The 24,137-nt window shown below is 34.8% G+C and overlaps 1 protein-coding gene across 10 annotated transcripts in view; it reads right to left on the bottom strand.

Moving 5' to 3' along the window:
• The window catches only part of cadm2b (cell adhesion molecule 2b), a 462,115-nt gene extending 456,732 nt beyond the window's left edge, over positions 1 to 5,383 (bottom strand). For 9 of the 10 annotated variants that reach the window (XM_087283243.1, XM_087283248.1, XM_087283245.1 and 6 more), the window contains exon 1: positions 5,049 to 5,383. In XM_087283243.1, the coding sequence (XP_087139369.1) occupies positions 5,049 to 5,109 (61 nt within the window). In that variant the 5' untranslated portion in view covers positions 5,110 to 5,383. 10 annotated transcript variants of the gene reach the window in all.
• Positions 5,384 to 24,137: the final 18,754 nt, after the last annotated feature.

The following is a 24,137-nucleotide window of genomic DNA, read 5'->3' as shown; positions in this document are numbered from 1 at the left end:
CTCTTTAGACTATGTGCCGGTCCGTTTCTAAGTGTATCTTCATGTCTTTAAATAAATAATTATTTAGGCTTATTTTCATTATTCATTTATTTGTCCTTATTTGTTTATTAATATGTACAATAGAGACATCAAATGGGATAGTAAAATGTAATCAACAACGAAAATGTAAATAAAAACGTAAATGAAAACATAAATGAAAAAGCTTATTCAATGACTTATTTAATGTCTTAGTCCTATCAAAATAGCAAACACTGAACATCTCTATATTTAGGCTAAAAGTCTGCTTTATTTGTTTATTTAGGCCTACTTATTTGTACTGAATTCTTCAATTCTATTTTCCAAAGTGAATCCTCATTGCACTTAACAAGTTTACAGTGATAATAAATTGTGTTAACAATTTCTTTATGATTAATGGAGGAATTATAATGCTTTGTTTTATCGTTTCATCTTCATTCATAAGTACAGAAGCATATTCACAGCTGCTGTATAAGCTATTTCTGTCCGTTCGCATCCCGTTCCTTTGTGCCCCCTGGCGGCATATTTACAAACTGTGGTCATACATTAAAAACACATGCTTGCCGATTTAAAGCGGCGGCGGTATAAGCCACGGCGGTAATGGTCACATTGAACTCTCACCTACTGTACATGTAAATACATACATACATACATACATACATACAAACATACATACAAACATAAATACATACATACATACTGCACATAATAACAACAGGATAAGGTCATCAAAACATAATGTAATACAAGATATTACCATTCATTGAATAAGTTTGCTTGATCACTCTTTTGATATAATGTCCATTTTTTTTCTTTTTTTTTTGTATATAAGTGTTGAGTTTATTTTTAGTTAATCAAAAGTTTGTTTGATGAACTGGGAGCAATCTTTTTAGTGGTCTTGGTCCATTTACAGTGCTTGGTGTTTTTTATGACATAGATCATACTTACTGTAAGAAATCACAAAAAAAAATACAATTTTTTGAAATTGATTATTAGTAACATATTGCAGAGACACCTACAGTATTTGAAGTGTGTGTTTACATCTGGATTATATATTAATTAGCGCATTTGCCCATCTGCAAAATGTCCATCTTAAGACATTCAAGGTTTAGAATTAAGATTTTAGAATAACAGCAGAGCTTTTTAAAGATGTACATTGAATCTTTGAAGACAGCAGATGTTTTCCAAAGCAAATGATTTTGAAAATACATCTTGTAGATATGGGCTATATGGGCTTGTCATGTAATGCAATTTTAGTCAGTTTGTTGTTCTATCTACTATTTGTGTCAGGCGTAAACTGCAACATTGAGATATATTTATTATATACATGTAAGTATTGACCATTTCATCTTACTATAGATGAATTAGTAGTTAAATATCTATTGAAAATAACGGATTTTTGGATCCAAGCAATTGTAAAAAAATTCACAGCAGACTTTTGATTTGACACGCTATTCAAGAGTTCGCCCTTGCCAATTATTGATTATGAAGCATGTTTGGCATGCTGTCCCGGGAGGGAGCCCTGAGCTTATGAGATCCTTGAGCCGGGGACTCCCTCCTGTTGTAAGGCGAGATGGGAGTCTGAGCTCAGGTAGGTCTCGAGAACTCCCTTGCTTGATTATGAATTGGCTATGGAGATTATTCGCTGAATTCATTGCTTGTCTATAATGATGATTTAATGTGTTGATTTATTTGTGTTACATGTTGTGGTCTGTGGGAGAAAACTGGAGTGCCCGAGGAAAACCCACGCAAACACAGGGAGAACATGCAAACTCCGCACAGAAACGTTGACCTGGCCAGGTAAAGTCTGAGCCAGTCACATTCATGCTGTGAGGCAATGATGCTAATCATTAGACCTCCGTGCTGCCCTGATAAGGAAACGGGAGGAGTAGGGGTGGAAGGGGGGATTCTTCAAGACGAAGATGGCTAAGGTAAGATGCTTTGGTTATTTATAGTGATTTAGGAATCGTCTGATTGGTGGATTGTGCGTAAGCTAATGAGAATCAGCTGCTATCAATCAAAAAGGTGTGCTCCTTTCGAAAGTAGTTTATAAATAAACCTAATTTAAATTACTGACCATCTGAAATGAACTGGTTCTTTAATATCCACTAGGCATGGGTTGGTATAAGATTTTGATTCTTGGATAAAAGTATCACGGTTTCACTGTGTTGTGATTACTTCTTTAAAATATGTTATTTTTAAATGTCTAGGTAAAAAACTAAAACTTTTTAAATTTTAAGAAACATTTAAAGCATTTTGTAACAGTAAACATGTCAGGCAAAATTATTTCAATGAGTCAAAGACTTCTGCTGTCTTCATTAGTTTCTAAAACAGATTTCTCTACAATTTCAAGCACAATCTTTGGATATATTTTCTGCTGGATATTATGTTGTCCTAAAAAACCAAAACTGAACAAAAAAAAAAACATAAATAAAAAATGGTACACTTACTTTGGAAATGGTTTAGCAGAAATGTTTGGAGATTTAAAGACCTTGACTTTTCCAAACCGTGGTATACCTTAAAAACGGTTATCGTCCCATGCCTAATATCCACACATTACTTTTTATTTACATATCAAAAACATACTGAAACGTCACATCAAGTGACCTTTTCCTCACGGTAAACACATGTAAGATCGTCAGTGAAGAAACGCTGTCAGTGAATTCAAAAACACCTGAGAGACGATTGACAGAAAGAAAAAGAAAAAAGTCGATGACTGGTTTTGATCCACACCAAGTTCCAGGAATAATTCTAGAGATCAGTAGTCAGCACAGGCACTGCCAAACCTAACATATGCCAACATTTACATATCCACAATCCATCTCAGACAGTGAGCGAGGAGGTTTTGAGAAGACAGAAGCACACTCTCTCTTTCAAGAGTTACCTCACGCTGCGTTTCTGGACTGATCTGGTCACAATTTTTCAAAAGATGTGTGATGTTCATGTTTTTTGGCAGCTTTTAGAGCAGCAGAAATGAGTTCAGAACATTAAAAATCAACACATCTAACGTAACATTTAAGATGAAAGTGTAGATAGCGGATATATTTTTAATTACTGTAATGTTTTGAGGATGGTGTCCCTTTGGGATTAAATTAATGCTACTTTAAATACATTTTTCATATCAACATGTTTTTCTTGCTCTGTCAATTTACATATAGATAGATGCCATGAATAAAGACTGTTTTTTTTAAGATGTCAGTATAGGTGTAAAGTTTAGTGTCTATGTACAAGCTCATACAGTATTATTGATAACTGGGGTTTTTAACATCAAAACAAAAAAAAACAAAAAAAAACTGCAGTAGAGTTTGGTTTTATATGCGTCTTATATTGTGTACTGTTTCATTTATTCTATATCATCTTCAGTTTAAGTTATTACTTTGTTTGACATTATCCTTTAACTTTTTATTTTTATTTAAACAAAAAATGAATATATCACACAACATTTATGTAGTGTTTTAAACAGGCTATTTTAAATAAATTAAAGTTTGAAAAAACATATGTTGCTTACTGTTACCTAAATGTTTTATGATGAACACTACCCTCCCCTATCTGCCTACAATACAACTATGAAACATATTTATACATAAAATTACTTTTGCATACCAATACGCAGTGTTTTTTCTACGAATTTGTATTAATTTATTTAAACTTTTAAATAATTTTATGTATGTTTTTTTTAACAATTAGCACTTTATATACTTAACATTAGTCTAAGAAAAGGCAGCAGATATGTAATTTATAGCTCACAAATATGTTTTAAAAATCATTTAAAAGTTTGAGTCATATGAAGTGGAACACTCTCATAAATTCACAATGTGTACAAAACTGCAACATCACTCCTCCAGTCTCCTCAACACAGTGTGCATTACACAATAGCCAGCCATGTCTACTTTATCAATAATCAATAGTAATATTGTAACATAATATTGACTCTTCATGCAGCCACCAGCTGCATCTCTCAAGACAGGCATGTATATGGACTGCAAGTCAATAAAAGTCCAACAGCAATGAGTCATGTTCTTGCAGTGCCAGTACCTATATATGCTGTGCAAATGATTATCATTCCCATTATTTACACGCATCATTTAGAGAATCTTGCAGAACTAAAAGAAAACAATGCTCAGGTGCTGGGGTAATGGGAGATCCTGTGACCCGTGGGGCGCGGCGGCGCGCGATTCGCTAGCGGTATTCAGAGTGGCCAAAGTGGGACAGCAGCGCGCACAGACTCGCTGCAGTCTGGAGCTCTTGTAGCTACAGCTGTCCGTCCTCAAATACCTGCACACACTCTGTATATTCTTGTTATAGTGTAAATAAATGCATAAGCTATTATTACCCCAGCACACCGCGCGTCTCGGAAAGAAATCTTATGCTACGACGACCCCAAGATGTAGAATCTTGCAAATACCAGAGTGCTGTGCGCTTAAAATGTGCCTATGTCCGACTTAAAAAAGCACTGGCCAGCTGGCATTCATTAGATCTTGCATTAAGCACCCATCACCCGTAAACCAAGTTCAATTTGTGTTGCACATCAAATCACACCTTAATCAACCTGCGCGCAACTGCGAACACACTGCAAACCAATCTGTGAAAAGAATCAATGTTGGTAAAGTTCATCATTAGACAAACACGATCCCCAAATCACAAACTGCGCGTAACGGGTCATTGGAATCAATCTGGGACGAGCGCGCGTCCGCTGAATTAACTCCGCGTCTAAAGTTTGATAGATTCAACTGATGGATGACGACTGGCAAACATCACTGAAATAACTGCAAACAACTTCCCACGCACGTGCACAAATATGTGCGCCGAACTCAAATCTGCACTGTCATCATCCTCATCGTGCCACAGAACACACGTAGGCTACTGTACATGAGTCATGACCTATCCAATAAAAACACGCGCTACTTATGAAACATCAGCCCCTGATGCGATTCAACGCGGGTCTTATGATAACTGGCATTTTCATTCTCCCTGCCAACTCCCACCACACCCAGAGGGCATCAGACTGTGGCCACACATAGCGAGCTTCTTACCTTTGATGACAATCCCACAGAAGCTGTAGAGCACGAAGAGCAAGTGCTGTTGGAGCATCATATTCTCGTGGCGATGCTTGGCGTCCGCTTTCTCCCTGCGCTGGTGCTGATGCTGATGCCGCTTATCCAGGTGAATGGTGCGCGTGCTCTCTCTCTCTTTCGCTCTCTCTTTCTCTCTTAGTCAGACGGGCTCGGATCGCATGGATTGAGCAAACCCGAATCTCCTGTCCCGATCCGGAGGATATTTGTTGCGTGCAGCAGTTACTGTACCCGGGCTAGGAGATGATGCTGCCCGCACTGACAATGCTGAGAAAGTGGCACTTGAGCCCCTGCCTGAGTCTCTGCCTCTCCGGAGCGCCGCAGCCGACGCGGGTCCCGCCCACTTCTGATTGGCACATGGAGACGCCTTAGCGATAGTACAGGAGAGCGGGAGCGCGCACTCCATCACTATGATCGATCGTGCACTGGTAACTTTCTGTGTTTTTGGGGGGTACATTTTAGGCAACAGGGTTTATGTTACAGTTACTCTCTGGGATTAAATGACTCATGTTGCAGGCTAGTATCAATAACATGTACTTACAAACAGTTTCCTTGTTCAATTACTGTGGGTCGTGTTGCTCATTAGAAAGTGGAATAAAGGAATGCCAGGTGAGTTATAACATGCATTTAAGTAAAATCACTTTAGTCTAAGTAAATACTTAAAGTCTCATACAGTATAATAATGCATTCTAAAACAAGTCAACTGGAATCATCAGAATGACCGTGATTAAAATAGATAGTCAACCAACAATAATACCAGCAATAATAATAATAATAATAATAATAATAATAATAATAATAATAATAATAATAATAATAATAATAATAATAATAATTTACTTTTATGGTGGTTCATTCTGCTGTGGCGACCCCTGATAAATTAAACCAAAAGAAAATGAAAAAATGAATTTATTTTAGGGTTTACTCACCAAGACTGAGAGAAATCTAAATGTTTATTTTGCTTGCGCACATTGCTATTGTTAAGGTCAGGGGTAGGGAACGGCTCGGGAGCCACATGTGGCTCTTTGACCAAAAACATGTGGCTTTCTAGCTGTCTCTCTTCAATAATATTTTAAAGTTTAAAAATGTATAAACATCACTAGAAATCAGTTTCGTATGGAAAATACAGGTCCCACTTTATAATAAGTGTCCTTAACTACTATGTACTGACATCAAAAAATAAATACAATGTACTTACTGTGTTTACAATGTATTTGAAAACACTTGTGGTGCTTTTGAGTTGGGATAGAGGTTGGGTTATGGACAGGTTTTGTGGCATGGGTCTGTTTAAGGGTGGGTTAAGGTGTAAGGGATGGTCAAAAGTGTATTTACTAATGTAATTACAAAAGTTAATTACAGATGTAATTACATACATGCATTTAATCAAGCATAAGAACACAGTAAATACATGTATTTACAGAATAAGTACATTGTAACAAACTATTAACTCCTGTGTAAGTACATATTAGTTAAGGCAACTTAATAAAAATTAGGACCAAAATACAATTACCTTTACCTTTTTATTGTTGTTTTTTTTTTTTTTTTTTAATAGCAAAATGAATAAGAACTCGATTTACAATAAAATAACGTTTCGAACAATGCTTGTGTAAAGGGCCTGCAACTTACATTTTTATGGTAACCTTGGGCATGTAACTTCTCTTTTGTGTAGGCTCAGAAAGTTTACTTTTATAGTGACGAAAAAACTTCTTTTCATTGCTATTAGTGAAATACTTGAATAAACATAGGAAGCTAGGAAACAATACTGATTTTAGGAGAAATTTCAGATGGCATTTAGAGATCTAATTTGTATCTAATTTGTTTATATATATATATATATATATATATATATATATATATATATATATATATATATATATATATATATATATATATATATATATATATATATATATATATATATGCATATATATGCATTTATATATGCATTTTGCCAAAATAAATCAGAAATGGCTCTTTGATGAAAAAAAAAAAGCACAAAATAAGTATGCTTTGGTAATCTTTAATCAAAGTCTGACCATTTGTTTCTGTATTTGGAGTTGTGATTCTTCTATGTTGACGTCAGTTTTTTGCTTCAGCCACAATATTCCTAACCACGCCCCTCTTACCATTAGTTTGCTACAAGTGAACAGTGTGCAAAAATAAAGCCTTACTCAATTTGGATCACCAGTTTACACTGACTCACCAGTTTACACTGACTATAAGTCTCTCTTCCCTCTCTCTCTATGAAAAACATCAAAGAAGAAATTTTGAGGAATGTTGGAAAACAGTATACATCAACTTCCATATTAGGAGGAAAAAATACTGTATTAGTCAATGTCTACCAGTTTCCAATGTTCCTCAAAATAACGTATTGTGTGTTCAGCAGACGAAAGAAACTCAGAAAGGTTTGGTATAGCTAAACCAAGACAAAAATGAATGAATGAATTTACTTAAAGTTTTGCTAAATTTACAATGTTTATTTTGTTTGCGCACATTGCTATTTATGTCGGTGAACAATTATTCCATGCGAGTTAATCCACACACACACACACACACACACACACACACACACACACACACACACACAAAATGTTTTGGTAATCTTTAATCAGACCATTTGCTTCTGTGTTTTGAGTGGTGGTTCTTCTCAGTTGATGTCAGTTTGTCTGCTTCAGCCAAACTATTCCTAACCACGCTCCTCCAACCATTAGTTTGCTACTGTACAAGTGAATGATGCTCAAAAAGAAAACCCGTCCTTACTCAATTATTCTTTTCAGTTGGAAATACATCAACGTACTGAAATACAAGTTTCCAGTTCACATCAACTTTAAGTCTCCCCCCCCCCCTCTCTCTCTGTATAGCATAAAAGAAGATATTTTGAAGAATGTAGGAAAACAGTATACATACTTCCACAGTAGGAGAAAAAATACTGTATTAGTCAATGTCTTCCAGTTTCCAACGTTCCTCAAAATATCTTATTTTGTGTTCCAATCAAAACACATTGTTTGCACTTGCTATACTGTGTATATAGTAACTGTATTGTGCTGCATGACTATTTTAAAAGTGTAATTTGGCATTATCTTGAAGGTCACGCTGACATGACAAAACATTTGAGAGGAGCTGCTTTTGTGAATCTTAAAATACTCAAAGATTATTTATTCATTTATTCCTTTTCCTTCAGCTTAGTCCATTTATTCATAAAGGGTTTCCACAGCGGAATGAATTGTCAACTTGACCAGCATATGTTTTACACTTGGATGCCCTTCCAGCTGCAACCCAGTACTGGAAAACATCCACACACCCTCATTTACGCACATACACTACGGCCAGTTTAGTTTATTTGATTCACCTTACCGCTTGTCTTTGGACTACAGGGGAAATCAGAGCACGAGGAGGAAACCCACGCCAACATGGGGAGAACATGCAAACTTCACACAGATATGCCAACTGACTCACCCAGGACTCAAACCAGCAACTTTCTTGCTGTGAGGCGACACTGCTAACCAATGAGCCACCGTGTCGCCCCTGACAGATTATATTATGTTAAATATTAGAATAATACAAACATCTATCAGAAGATATTCTTTTGCATATCTGTGTGGACAGGAAGGTTTTGTGTTGTTGTTGTTTTGTATTATTTTAGGTCTGAGATCTCAAGTGGAAAAAAGGAACATTGTTTATCCTTGTTGTTAGCATCTTTAATTGGGTCTCCAGGCAATCTATCAGCAATGAGAGCGTGCCATTCACACACATTCTCACCTTATTCCTCATATTGCAAATGTCATTTTCTTCAGAGAGACATGCATGCATTTATGAGGTTGCATTAAATGTCATGTTTTCGCCTTTGTGCCATCACATTTGTTTCTGTGTTAGATGCTATTTCAGAGTGTACATGCATTTAAAGGTACTGTATACAACATGTATATGTACATACAGCTTAAAAAATACAGGACCACTTAAAAATTCTCAGTTGTTCTTGATTTACTAGATTAATATTAACAATGGGTGTGATTACATTTCTTTTAAATAGATTAAATATAATAATTTTGAGATTTTATTAATGCATTTATTATTATTATTATTATTATTATTATTATTATTATTATTATTATTATTATTATTTTGTTTTTTTCAGAAAATAACAATTGGTCAAAATGACAATGTTTTCATTTGTTGTAATTGAAAGTCAGTAATATTCTATCAAATATCAATTTCTTTGTTAAAAGACCATATTGTTCTGTTTAAAGATGAATAAAAACATCAACAACATTACATCTTTAACGGCATTTAGTGTAACTTAGACACATATGCACTATAAATTGTAATTCCAAGTAAAAAAATAAAACACATATAAATAAAAAAATAAATAAAATACATCTTACTCACACATAACTATACATGTTAAATCCAGAAAAAAGTATGAATGAATGAATGAATGAATAAATAAAATGTTTTTTCTCAAACATATAATACATTATAAACCAAATGAATGATTGTATGAAGGAATAAATAATGAATCTCTGACATTTAATTCAGACACAACTGTAAACTTTAAAATCAGAGAAAATGGATGAATTAATTAATTACATTTTATAAAATAAGAAAATGTCATTTAATAATATTTCAGTTTAGAATTAATTAATAAATGATTAACATTTAACCCAAGCACATAACTATAAACTGTAAATCCAAAGAGAACAAACACATGTCTAAATGACATTTTAGAAATGAAAAAAATGTAATTTAGAATAGTTTTAGAATGAACGAATGAATTAATAACATTTTACTCAAAGACAACTATACATTGTAAAATCTGAGAAAATGAATGAATGATTAAATGAATGAATGAATGAATGAATGAATGAATAAATGAATGAATGAATTACATTTTACAGATAAAGAAAATGTTGTTTAGAAAATTTTCAGTTTTGAAGGAATGAATAATGATTTACATTTTTGAAATGAAGAAAATTTTATTCAGAACATTTCAGTTAATGAATTATTGAATGAATGAATGAATGAATGAATGAATAACATTTTACTTAAACTCTAATATAATTTATAAATCGAGAGTAAATAAATAATTGTATTAACAAATAAATAATGAATCACTGACATTAAACTTAAACATAATTGTTAATTGTAAAATCTAAGAAAATGAATGAATGATTTACATTTTATAAACGAAGAAATAGTCATTTAGAAATTTTCTGTTTAGAATGAATGAATTAACAACTGAATAAATAAATGACATTTCACACAAACACATAGTTATAAATTTTAAATCCAGAGTAAATGAATGAATGAATGAATGAATTACATTTTAGAAATGAAAAAAAAAATGTCATTTAGAGAAATTTCAGTTTAGAATGAATTAATGAATGAACGAACGATTGAATGAATCAATCAATGACAATTCACTCAGTGAAGAGGATCACGCGCTTATGATTGTTCACAGCTTTTCCAGCATTAGCTCATGACCAATTATCTTTCCAGATGATTCCTAACTCACTATGAATAACCAGAGTTTTCTCATCTCAATATCTTCCTCTTAAAGAACCCCCACCACCACTATCCCCACCCAAACCTACTTTCCCTCCTTTCAAACGGGCAACACGGTGGCCAGTGATTAGCACTGGTTTGATGCCCTTGGTTTAATTCCCTTCCAAACCAAGAGCCATTTCTGTGCGGAGTTTCACTTGTTTCCCCGTGCTCATGTGGGATTTCCCTGGGTCCTCTGGTTTTCTCCCACAGTTCAAAACCAAGCACTCTAAACAATTAACCCAAAATATTTATAGCCAAGGTCTGAGTACACCTCTTCTCAGCCATCCATATGCGACAGTTAGCTACAAATAAGCAAGGGAGGAGTCATCGAGATCTACCTGAGCTCAAACTTCACCTCTCGCCCTGCAACGGGCGCGAGCCCAGGGCTCGAGGATCTTATAAGCTCAGGGTTTTCTCCCAGGACAGCATGCCAAACAAGCTTTATTATCAATCATCAGCTAAGTGTGAACTCTTTGAAAACAAATATAATTTATCAATCCCGAGTAAATGAATGTAAGAGCAAATAAATAATAGATCACCGACATTTAACTTGAACACAACTGTAAATTGTAAAATCAGAGTGAATGAATGAATGAATGAATGAATGAATGAATGAATGAATGAATGAATGAATGAATGAATGAACGAATGAATGAATGAACCAACCAATCAATCAATGACATTTCACTTAAACACATAACTTTAGATTATAAATTCAGAGTAAATGAATGAATGTAGAAAGGAATAATGAATCACTGACATTTAACTCAAACACAACTGTAAATTGTAAAACATGAGAAAATGAATGAATGGATTACATTTTAGAAATGAAGAAAGTTTCATTGAAAAAAAAAAGTTAAGATGAATTACATTTTAAAAATTAAGAAAATGCCATTTAGAAAAGTTCATTTTAGAATGAATGGATGAATGAATGTATTAATTAATAAATTATAGTTTAGACTCAAAAGCAGTTAATTATTACATAAAATAAATAACCTTTGAATTGTACATGTTGCACATTTACACACAGATATCTTCGAACAGATCACTTTCCCATTGAAAAAGGTGAAAAGCAGTGTGTTCTGGCACAGTTAGAGTGAGAATGAAGAGTAGAGAGCAGCGGAGCCAGACGGTCTGCCATGCAGCTGATATTAGTCTTCCTTCCACACGTTCAAGGACTGGTGGATCCAACCGAGCCTGTGTCCATCCATGACTGAAAACACTGGGCTAAAACCAAGCCTGTAGCCTCCACTCTCTGTCTGAACCCATCCAAAGTATTTTACACCTGATTTCACATGCCGCTCTCCAAATTTCTTCCAATTTAATACTGAGACCTAAGTTGTCTGTCTTGAGTTTGGCCTTGGTTAAAAATTTTGGCTCTGCTGGATAACTCAGAAAGAAGAATTTGAATTGTGTGAGCCGATTAGCCAAAGTTCTGAGAAACCTAAGCAATAAAAAAATTAGAACACAGTATATGTACAGGAAAGAGTTAAGGTGGATGGCAAATGGCAATATCCTTCATCGTTTCCCTGAGCCATAGAAAAGGAATCTCACTCAAGGGCTTTGCAGAGTATTACAGTTAATAGAGCATAACCTCTGGATAGCAAAGAGGCATTTAAAGACAAACACAGGTATAGAAATGCAGATGCATAGAAATCAGCCTGTCTGTGCTGATACTAAACCACACTTTGAAAAACCATTATGAATTCAATACTGCTTTTTTTTTGGAAAATATGCTCGTGAAAGCAAGGTATTTTGTATTTGCGATGTAAGTGTAGTGCAGATCTATACTGTATGAGGGGAAAACAAATGTCTTCAAACTCTCTTTGTGCTCTGTATATTTTATTAACTTAAGAAAAAATACATTTAAGTTTGGCTGCTTGTTCAAACTTAAATTTAAAACATTTACAATGAGCTGGAAAATACAATTCATGAGATTTTTTGAGGAGCAACTCAATGGTTTTATCTGCAATCCAATTTGTTAAATTAACTTAATCGATTTGTGTTGAGACAACACTAATTAATTGTACGGAACCCTACAATTTTTTTTTTAAATGTGCTTTTGACATTGACATCAGTAAAAAGAACAACAATATCTGTAGATTTCATTGTTCAAAGATGAACATTTTCAAATAATAAGTGTTTTGGGAAATCTTATAATATATTATAATATATAATATTTTATATTAAATAATATATTTGGACATTATTTTGTAAAAAAAAAAAAAAGCAGCATTTACACTGACAGAAAAGTTCTCAATTGGCCATATTCTTTTAATCCAGGCTTTTTTTAAACCAGTAGGCATTTTAACGTAATGTCCATGGTGAAATTATGCATGCGATGAATGCAATAGTTTTATGTATTGTTTGCATGGCGAATGTTGCTCTCTTTCTCTCACAAACACACTCTTGCTCGCTAACATGCTTGATACTTGTGCTACATGGCAATATAAATGTTTTTTTGTTTGAGTATATGAAATGTAAGGTTTGGGATTTTGCTTTAGTCTGTTCCAAAATGAAAGCATCAGAGTTGACATCATTCGATAAGGTTTTTATTGACACATGACTTGCAATGGCAGGTAAAAATCTATTTCCTTACACTGCAGACACGAGGGCATGGATCCGATTCATATGGCATAAATTTCCACGTATAGACCAGAATCTGATTTGAGTAAGTCGGAATCTATGTGATATTTTCCTGCTTAAATGTACATGGGCCTTATCCGATCTGTGCCACATGGGAGAAAAAATTTAAATTTTGTCACTTAAACCATGAAGTGTAAATGCAGCCATAGAAATACTCTTTTATTACTATTAGTCTGATCTCATGATAAAACATAACTATATTACATTTGTTAGTTTAGTGGAGAGTTTAGTTGTATGACAATGAACAATTTTAAAAGGAGGCATGGCACCCAACCCTGCCCATAAACTCAATCGTCCAATCCAAGGCGCATTCTAATTACGCACCCCTATATACATTTCTGGAGAGAGCAAAATAAGCCTCCTTTTTTTTTTTTTTTTTTTTTTTTTTGCAGTTGTTGTATTCGCAAATCCACCAGAGGCCGCTATGTATGTTTTTCAAATCTTAAATTTCCCTTGTGAGTTCCATCCGCACCTGCTGTTCTCACGTAAATCCACCAGAGGAAGCTGTCAACTGATTGATTTATTGACTGACCAACCAACAAAATCCCCAACCCCACCCCTATCGTAAACCCAACTAATAGTGTTTTAAAAAGCACAGATTGACCTGCCCACCCTCTTCCCTGAACCCAACCGCAGTGCTCTAAAAATCAATCCAGAAAAAAGAAAAGTCCTTGCCTGATTCTTAACACGGTTTCAGATTTGACCACATTCTCATCCTGTTATTAACTTGTTTATTTTATTTTTTAGCTTTTGTTTTTGTCTTACCTGCTTTTTGGAACAATTTTTCATTGAACTCGTACCCTGTTGTTGTGGTCAACTCCACTCTGTGTCTCAAGTCACCCGACATGCATGTTGAGCAACTGGATAAACTGGTAACAGTGGGAAAGTCATCAATACGAAGGTAAGAGGTCAGCTGGTAAGTGAAAAAAGGTCATACCACCCTGTAGCGTTCATTTGAAAGATGAAATGCAGCCATACATAGCTCTGGCTACATAATTCGCAATCTCCAGAAATGTATGTAGGGCTACGTTTTCAGAACTTTGCAACCATTATTGGGGGATAAGCAACTTATACTAATTTGAATGAATGAAATCATATACGAATTAGCCATCAAATATTTATCTATCTATCTATCTATCTATCTATCTATCTATCTATCTATCTATCTATTTGTCTGTCTGTCTGTCTGTCTGTCTATCCATCCATCCATCCATCCATCCATCCATCCATCCATCTATCTATCTATCTATCTATCCATCTATCTATCTATCTATCTATCTATCTATCTATCTATCTATCTATCTATCTATCTATCTATCTATCTATCTATCTATCTATCTATCTATCTATCTATCATGGTTTTCTTTGGTAAAAGCAATTTTTAAATTTTTTTTTTAATTTGCTCTCACTAAGGATAGGGTTGAGTTTGGCCTCACTTTATTGAACAGTCACTATGGCTGTATCTCATACTAAGTTTCATGTTGCGTTCAGAGGAAATGTACGTCAGCATTCTTCAGATCTCATTACATTGCAAATCTATAAATATTCAATCAAAATGATTGCCTAGAGAGAAACGGTTCTTGTGCCTCACCGATGAACTAATTGAATCCATGAAACGCTCTGGCAAATATGCCCGCAGTGCACATGTCATTGTAACCCCGAGAGTCAAGCGACTGCAAATTGGTTTTTTGAAAAAACATATTTTTCTTATATGGAGTGTATGTATTCTGCTGGAGCGGAGCTTGGATAGAACGCAGAAAGAGCTTTGACTGTTATGTCGGAACTTCTGTCACTACAACGCATGTTTGCTTGATCGCAATCTCGTGGTGAAATTAATTTAACCCTTTGTTGTGCAGTTAACACAGAGATCTAACTGCTTCTATTGATTTACTGACCATCGTTTTTTTTTTTTCGTGCTCTTTTTAAAAGCAGAAAGTGACAAAAATGTATGTTCTAAGGTTAACTCTATCATGAGAAACCCTAAAAGCCTTTCTATATACACTTAAATATGTAGTTCACACAAAAATAAAAATGTGCTGTTATTTTGCTCACCTGCAGTCAATCCAAGATGCTGAGGCAGTGCATTAAAGGTAATAACATAGTAAATAATGTTCAGTTTCTTGAACAAACTAATGGTTTTGCTTCACAAGTCCTCAGTGTGTCATCATAAGCCATGGGTAATAATATTGTTTTGAAAGTAGCCATTGACTGTTTTTACATGAGTTGGATAAACACAAATGTTCATGTTAACAACTTAACTGGTCTGGAGCTTAATCCAAATGAAGTTTTGTTCAGATTGGAAGGGTTGGTTTATTTCTTTTTTTAATCTGAACCAACAACTTAAAAAAAGAAAGAAAAAGAAAACACCTAAAAACCATCTATTTCTCAATCATATTCATAATTCTCAGGAGCTCATGGTCAAGGTTGACGTGTTCATATTTTGATAAACGTATAAAAAAACATGTAAAACCTCTGGCTTTATTATCATTAAACTGCATAATGAAGCACTTTATTTTATAAATTAGCTGTAATTAATCATGAAAATCTGGAAAGAAATAATGAAATATCTAAAGCTATAAAGAAACAAGCGGTCAGCATTGAAAAAAAGGTATTCAAATTAAAGCTTTAAAGCTAATATTTCTATCTTACATATATAAATATATATATATATATATATATATATATATATATATATATATATATATATATATATATATATATATATATATATATATATATATGCACACCTTACTAGTACTGGGTTGGACCCACTTGTGCCTTCAGAACTGCCACAACACTTTGTGGCAAAGATTCAACAAGATACTGGAAATATTCCTCTGGGATTTTGGTCCAAATTGACATGATAGCATCACACAGTTGCTGCAGATTTGTTGGCTGCACATCCATGATGTGAATCTACCGTTCCACCACATCCCAAAGGTGCTTTATTGGATTGAGATATGGTGGTTGTAGAGGTGGTTCTCTTTTTTGGACCATTCTCTGTAAACCCTAGAGATGTTTATGCTTGAAAATCTCAGTAGACCAGCAGTTTCTAAAATACTCAGGCCAGGCCATTTGGCACCAACATTCATGTCACATTCAAAGTCTCTTTAATCACCTTTATTCCCCATTTGGATGCTTGGTTTAAACTGTAGCAGATCGTCTTGACCATGTGCACATGCCTAAACGCATTGAGTTGCTGCCATGTGATTGGTTGATTAGAAATTTGCATTAACGAGCAGTTGGACAAGAGTAGCTAATAAAATGGCCATATTATTAATTTCTTAATTTTTTAATTCTTTTAAACGTTTTAAATGGAATGTACAGTATGTAAAACACACATAAATGGATATTTGAATCAGATGCAATGTTTAGAGTGCATATAATTAGATCTGCTGTTGGATTCAATTCATTTGACGTGCATTTTATGAATTAACAAAATCTTGGTTTTAACTAAAAGTGACCTTAAAAGTTATATACTCAAAAAAAAATAATAATAAAAACCGCTGGGATATTTTGAACCGAAGTGAGTAAAATATGGGAAACAAACATCTGGTTTAATTTATTCCAACAAATTTAAAATAAAAAATAAATAAATAAATAAAAATAAATAAATAAATACATATTCCAGCAGCCAGTTTTTTCCATAACTGGATTTACATAACCAAGTATTTTGAGCAATAAAGATAATAATATTCTATCATGTTTCATTTCTTGTATAACTAACTGATGGTTTCCTTTCAAATGCTCACTCACATTGCATTTAACAGTCTGAAAATAGCTGGATTATTTAAACTTAAATTTGGTAAATTTCCAGTTGGTTTTGTCAAAAAATGCTGGTTTTAACAAAATTGGGTTGGAATAACCCAGCCATTTTTAGAGTATACTGAAAAAAAAAAATACACCATATATTGGATTTTGTCAAGTATTGTATGTATTTTATAAATATAATTGTATTTGTATGTATATATATATATATATATATATATATATATATATATATATATATATATATATATATATATATATGCAATTTAAAATATTTCCCAAATGTTATGTTAGTTGTTGTTTTTTTTCCTTAAGCATTTTAAGGTCAATATTATTAACCAGCATTATACGATGACTTGCCTTATGACTCTAACCTGCCTAATTAACCTAGCTAAGCCTTTAAATTGTGCTGGATACTAGTATCTTGAAAAATATCTAGTTAAATAGTCTGTACTGTAATCCTCGAGAAGATAAAATAAATCAGTTATTAGAAATTTGTTATTAAAATTATTATGTTTAGAAATTAGTTACAATATGCAGGGGACTCATATATATATATATATATATATATATATATATATATATATATAAATATTTTTTTTTTTTTTTCATTTGCATACAGTGATACTGTTTCTACTATGATCAAAGTGCATCTTCATGGCACTTGTCTCATCAATATTTAAAAGAAAAGGCAAAAAGTGGGAGATTGTTCAAAATAAATAATTAAAAGACCACATAAAGAATACAATTTATTCCTACTGGCTTTCTCCAGAGATAGCTGTGATAGTAATGATGATTAGAGACAGATATATTACACAGGATGTTTTGACAGCCATCTCGCTGCTGAATAGAGGTAGACAGAGGATGCTTTTAAATGAGGCCTTCATTCATATTACCTTTGAGATTAATTAACTTCCGTGGCAGTCGATGAGACTCGCTGTTGTGACATTGCAACACTTGCCTGTGTGATTCTCAGGGGTGAAATCACTAAATAGTTGTGCAGTGTTTCAGTGGAAAACATGCGTCTTATTCACTAACCACCAAAGCTAAATCCATTGAAGTAATTCTGCATCATATGGAAATGAAGCCACTAACAGATAGATAGATTTCAGCATTTTCAGCATGAACAAATCTAGAAATTTTAATGCTAATTAATAATAATAATAATTTTCATTTTAATTTTTGCATTTTAATGCTAAAGTTGGCATGGAATGAAATTTCATCCTATATCCTAAATCTTATTTAATAATTCTGAATCAAAATGTAACATAGCTCATCAGTGATCACTGTTAGATTTCTCCAATAATTTAGTCCACTTTGGGCCTACACAACAAATAATACCATTCTTATTTCCTTCTTTCAGTTAAATTAGTGTATAAATGTTAGGGTTAAATTGACATTCAAACTGAACTGAAAATAAACTGCAGTACGAATAATGATACTCTCATAACAAACTGAGGTGGTCAAGCATTTCCTCAGTCATAATAACTCAATGATTTGAGTCAGCCATATACAGTAGACCTTTACCTTCATTGCTGCATGGGGGCCCCATAGTGACCAGTGTCTTCCAGTAGGATGCTTAGAACTTGTGTTTATAATTGTCATCACTGAAAGCAGCATTTCTCATTTCTGGTAATTCTAGGTGTCTGCAGACCTCTTGGCCAGATCACCTTTTTAAATGTGATCTCGATCTCAATAGGTTTTAACCTGGTTAAATAAAGAAACATAATAATACACACCTAATGAACAATAGGGTTGGCTGGGCATGTAAATTAATAAATATATTGTGTAGCATTATTACTAAAATTAATACTATCATTCATTTATCATGAGCTATAAACAGGGCGGGATTAAGAATTGATTTAGCGCTGGGTGTCTCAATCACCAGCGATCCAGTCCTGGCATGTGAACTGCATATGTCACCTTAATGAACTATAAATCCCATAACTTTCGTTTAAACCGTTTCCCACACACCAGTTGTCGATCACTACTATTTACACACATGCTGTCACAGTTTGTGTAGAGGAAAGAGCGAGGAATCAGGTGCAGAAATAAATGGGTTTTTACTAATAGTAAAAATAAAAATAAACAGCAAAATAAACTACCCAAAGGGGGAAAACATTAATAAAACAAATAAACAAACAAACTAGACTGGGCAGGCTGGACTGGAGAACAGGACAAGGACTGGAGAACAGGACAAGGCAGGAAATGACGACATACGATGACGAACTGCCACAGGACAGCAGACATGAGGAGAATATAAGCAGAAACAAATTAACACACAAACAGGTGAACAAAATTAACTAATAATGGGTTAACAAAGAGGGTGGGTCTAGACAATAGACAGGAGAGTGCATGACACAGAGACAACACAAGCAGTGTGCTCACATAAAACGGGACAAGACTCGTAGCCAATGAGAGAACTCATTAACCATGCGTTCACAATAAAAGGACAAGACCAATGCACGCGCCCACAATGTAAACACAGAGCCATGTGCTTGGACAACACAAGCACAAATAGACGCAAGACACGAGCCAACGATAGATAAAAACATCTTATTGTGCGCTCACATATATGCAATGTGTATGTTTCATCTCAGCACCAACTAAAACCAAAACCAACTAGATGGAGATGCTGAAAATGAAACAATGTTATGCTGACAGAACAAAACACACACACAAGTACAAGAGCGTGTGTCCCAGGCATGTACAGGGCCCGCATGGTCAGTGCGTGCCGACGACAGCACCCATAGGGAGACACACACACTGAGAAACAAGACAAGACAGAGCAAGTGTCTGGACTCTGCCACCAAAACAAAAATTTACAAGACGAGGGTGGCAGAACCCTGACACATGCAGCTTAAGTTTGTACACGTTGATCATTTGGACACCACACAATAGTTAATTGCTGAGTCCTTGTTGTAGCGAGTGTTCCTAGCAGTTCTTTGTTTTGCCTGCCATGTTTTTGACCTTAGCCTTGTTTAATTTTGTATGCTGTTTCACTGCCTGTCCTGACCTTACGGCGCCAGTGTGCTCACCACACACCAGCTATAAATAGAGTGAAGAGACAGTGATGGAGCCAGTTCAGTGAATGGGGATGATTGGAAGGCCATGATAGGTAGGGCCAATGGAGGGATTTTTTTTTTTGGCCAGGACACTGGGGTTACACTCTACTCTTTACAAAAAGTGCCATTGGATTTTTATCGAGTCAGAACCTCGGTTCAACATCACATCTGAAAGACGACGCTCACTGACACTATAGTGTCCTCTTCACTTTACTGGGGTATTAGGACTCACACAGACAGCATTACCTACTGCGCACTGTGTCGCCCTCTTCTTTTTCATTATTATTATTATTATTATTATTATTATTATTATTATTATTATTATCAAACTGTAAATAATAGCATCAGATTTTTTACAATTTAATAAAAGTTTTATATTTGAATTTATATTTAAAAAAGAACTACCATACAGAATGTATCATATTAATCACACACACTCCAGACATAAACTAAAAAAAAAAATCAATCGAATTTAAGCAATGCTATATTTATATTGTCTAATGAATTATAAAACATTGACAGCCAATTAAAAGATCTTGAACATTTAAAACAGCCAAATAACTGCATTGCATGTGTTTAATTAACTGTACACTGGATCAGGAACAGTGGTGAAATAAGTACAGAAAATCATACTCATATAAAAAAAACATTACTTGCAGAAAAATGTAGTGCAAGTAGAGGAAATGTATCTGTAGTAAATATTACTCAACTTATGTGTAAAAAGTAGCCCTTTTAAAAGTACTCAGGAGCAGTGAGTATTACACAGTGAAAAGTTGATGCGTTTGCATGCAGTTTGTGCAGTGATGTGTAAACGTAACATTTTTTATTGCATTCAGTTATCTTCCTATATTCCTTCCTTCGTTTGTTCATTTGTTTGTTAATTGTTTTCGTCATTTGTTCGCTTTTTCCTTTATTCATTTGTTCCTTCATTCGTTCCTCTCTTCATTCGTTCACTCATTTATTCGTTCATTAATTTTTTTGTTCCTTCCATCATTAGGTCCCTTGTTCATCCATTTTTTTTGTTCATTTCTTCCTTCCTTCATTTCTTCAGTCCTTCCTTGAATCCTTCCTTCATTTATTTGGTTCTTTCTTTCATTCCTTGTTTGGCCCTTCCTTCATTCGGCAGTTCTTTCCATTCGTCTTTCATTCCATTCAGTGATTGTTTGAGGCTGGTGATTTCAGACATCATACAGTCGACATCCTTCATTTTCTCATCAATGACATCTAGAGTCTTTAAACAGTCTCTGGGTCATCGCGTGTAAGATTTTGGACATCTTATTGGACATTTTTAATGCTTTCAAATGGTTTGCTGCATTTATAAAGCACCCATGTCTTGAGGTAGTTCAGTCTGACATGATTAGATTGGACAGGAATCACAGGACAGATTTTTTCTTTTTTTTTTTACTTCAGCCAATCCCCATACAAAAGAAAGAAATAAAGTGACTGCAGGTAGAAGGAAAGTTGTAAAGTAGTAAAAGTAGTCGTAGTAAAATAGTAAAAGTATTGCTACTGCACTAAAAATGTACTGAGGAGGAAGTAATAGTACACATTTATAAAAAATACTTTGAAAATTACAATTCCTGAGAAAAACTAGTTAATTACAATAATTTGAGTATTTATCATTTGTTACTTCAAACCACTGATCAGATATTATTTCTTGGTTGTAAAATACCTTTAAACTTCACCACTTTCTAAAAATTGACCAGAAACGTACATTAAAGGGCACCTAGGTTACCCCTTTTTTCAGATTTCTTTTGCGAAGAAGTCTTTTGCGTCTCTAGAATGTGTATATAAAGTTTCAGATCAAAATACCCATCAGATTTTTCATTATACCTTTTACAAGATGCTGTTTTATACTGATTTCCAGCAGGGGGTGGTTTTGTCGTACTGCGCCTTTAAGACGAGTTTTTCCCGCCCACTTTCTCGCCCACTACATGCCTCCTCCATCAGCTGCGTCAGACAACAGACAGACTTAAAGGAAGAAGGTCTCACGTAGCGTTTGTGAGATACTACAATAAGAACTAACCTTTACTAATCAGTATTGTGAAGTTGCATTGATGAGTCACACACAATATCGTTACAAAGTTAACGCGCACGCCCGCACACACACGCACACACACACACACACACACACACACACACACACACACACACACACCACAGATGACACACACACACACAGGCAGGCAGATAGAGCGCGCTTAGCTTAGTTAAGGCTAACCTCAAGTACTTTGTGGATATCTGTTATGCTAATGTACAAAATAAACCTGATTTAACTTCCACAAACCGGGATTGAAGCGTCTTCTTTTATAATTGTTCTGACACGTGGCTGTGCTGATGAAGTAAAGCTGAAGTAAAACGCTGTAATTAATTACACACATATTCTGTTTTAAAACAGTTTAAACATGTGAAACTCACTCTTAATCACATTTGATGATGATTGCTCATCCTAGCGAACAGAACAGACCTTTTATTCCCGGTTGCTTTGCGTATGTCTGCCTGGTCTTGTTGACTTATACACACGACTACTGGAACATGTTATTGCGCGCAGCTGTCAATCAATTCGGTGGGCGGGGGACTCGCACACCTACGTAATGGCACGATCGATTTGAAAACAGCTCCAATTGGTCGACCCTTTTTTTTGTAGTTAAATTGAAAAAAAAGGACTGGGTGTGTTCATATCACCCCAGTATGACGATCTATACACTATACCAACACACAGATCTGTCCAAACAGCTTGAAAAGTAGATTTTTTACCTTAGGTGCCCTTTAATAACTACCATAGTCTAATCAAAAACAAATAGACTAATTCAATTTTGACAAACCATTTTGCTCTCATGTACATCACAAAATTAAAGAAAAGATCTGTAGATCATTAACATACAATGTGTCAAAATGCTATGTTTCAATACAGGCTCATTGTGAATAAGTAGCACAAATTATGTAGCCAGAGGCACATATGGCTGCATTTCGTCTTTAAAACAAATGATACAAGGTGGTATGATGCCGCCGATGACTTTGGTTTCTTTTCATGCCACCATCTGACCGCTTACCTCCATGTGGATGGCTTTTCCACTATTACCAGTTTGCTCAGTAGCTTGCCATGTACTTCAGCAGACTTGATATTCAGAGAGGAGTTGGCCATGACAACGGGGTTTGAGTCCAGCTTAGAACAGTTCCAGAAAGCAGGTACAACAGACACAAATCACCAACAAAATAAAAAATAAATAGGTAAATAACAGGGTGAGATTTCCCAGAGATGGGTTGGGGCTGGAAGGGCATCTGCTGCGTAAAAACGTGCTGGATAAGTTGGCGGTTCATTCTGCTGTGGCGACCCCGGATTAATAAAGGTACTAAGCCGACAAGAAAATGAATGAATGAATGAATGAATGAATGAATGAATGAAATCCAGGGTGAGAATCTAGTGAGATCTGAAAATGTGGTAAAAACCAAGCGGCCGCGAGGGCTTTTCTGTTTCTGGATTGTTTTTGAAAACAGTCAGTGGGTTTAGGGAAGGGGATGGGCGGGTAAGTCGGTGCTTTTAAAAACACTATCGATTAGGTTTAGGGAATAGGGTGGGTGGGAGAATCGGTCAGTCTGTCAGTTAGTCAGTCGACAGCAGCCTCTGGTGGATTTACGTGAGAAGAGCAGGTGCAAATGACACTGGCAAGAGAAATTTGAGATCTTAAAAAGCATACACAGCGGCCTCTAGTGGATTTGCGAAAACAAAAACTGCAAAAAACATAGCTCCTGGGATATATTTCATGCTCTCCAGAAATGTATATAGGGGTACACATCAATAATGAGTCTGGGCTGGTTATGTTAGAAAATATGTCAGATGTTGGTCTCTAGCATCCTTCACAACCTGTATCAAAATGGTGGAATAAGTCTCACAAATCGCCTTCAGCACTAATTTTGTGATTGTGTTTATGCTTTTACATTGATTTACATAAATCCTTTAGAGAAACTGCCAGTGGGTGTTATTCATTTTAGTCAGTTTCCTACACATCTGAATGATGTTTCAAAC

This window comes from Danio rerio, chromosome 15, assembly GCF_052040795.2.
Source record: "Danio rerio strain M-AB ecotype USA chromosome 15, GRCz13ab, whole genome shotgun sequence".
Classification (NCBI taxonomy): domain Eukaryota; kingdom Metazoa; phylum Chordata; class Actinopteri; order Cypriniformes; family Danionidae; genus Danio; species Danio rerio.
The sequence above is the reverse complement of the archived record's forward strand: the minus strand, read 5'-3'. Positions and strand labels throughout refer to the sequence as shown.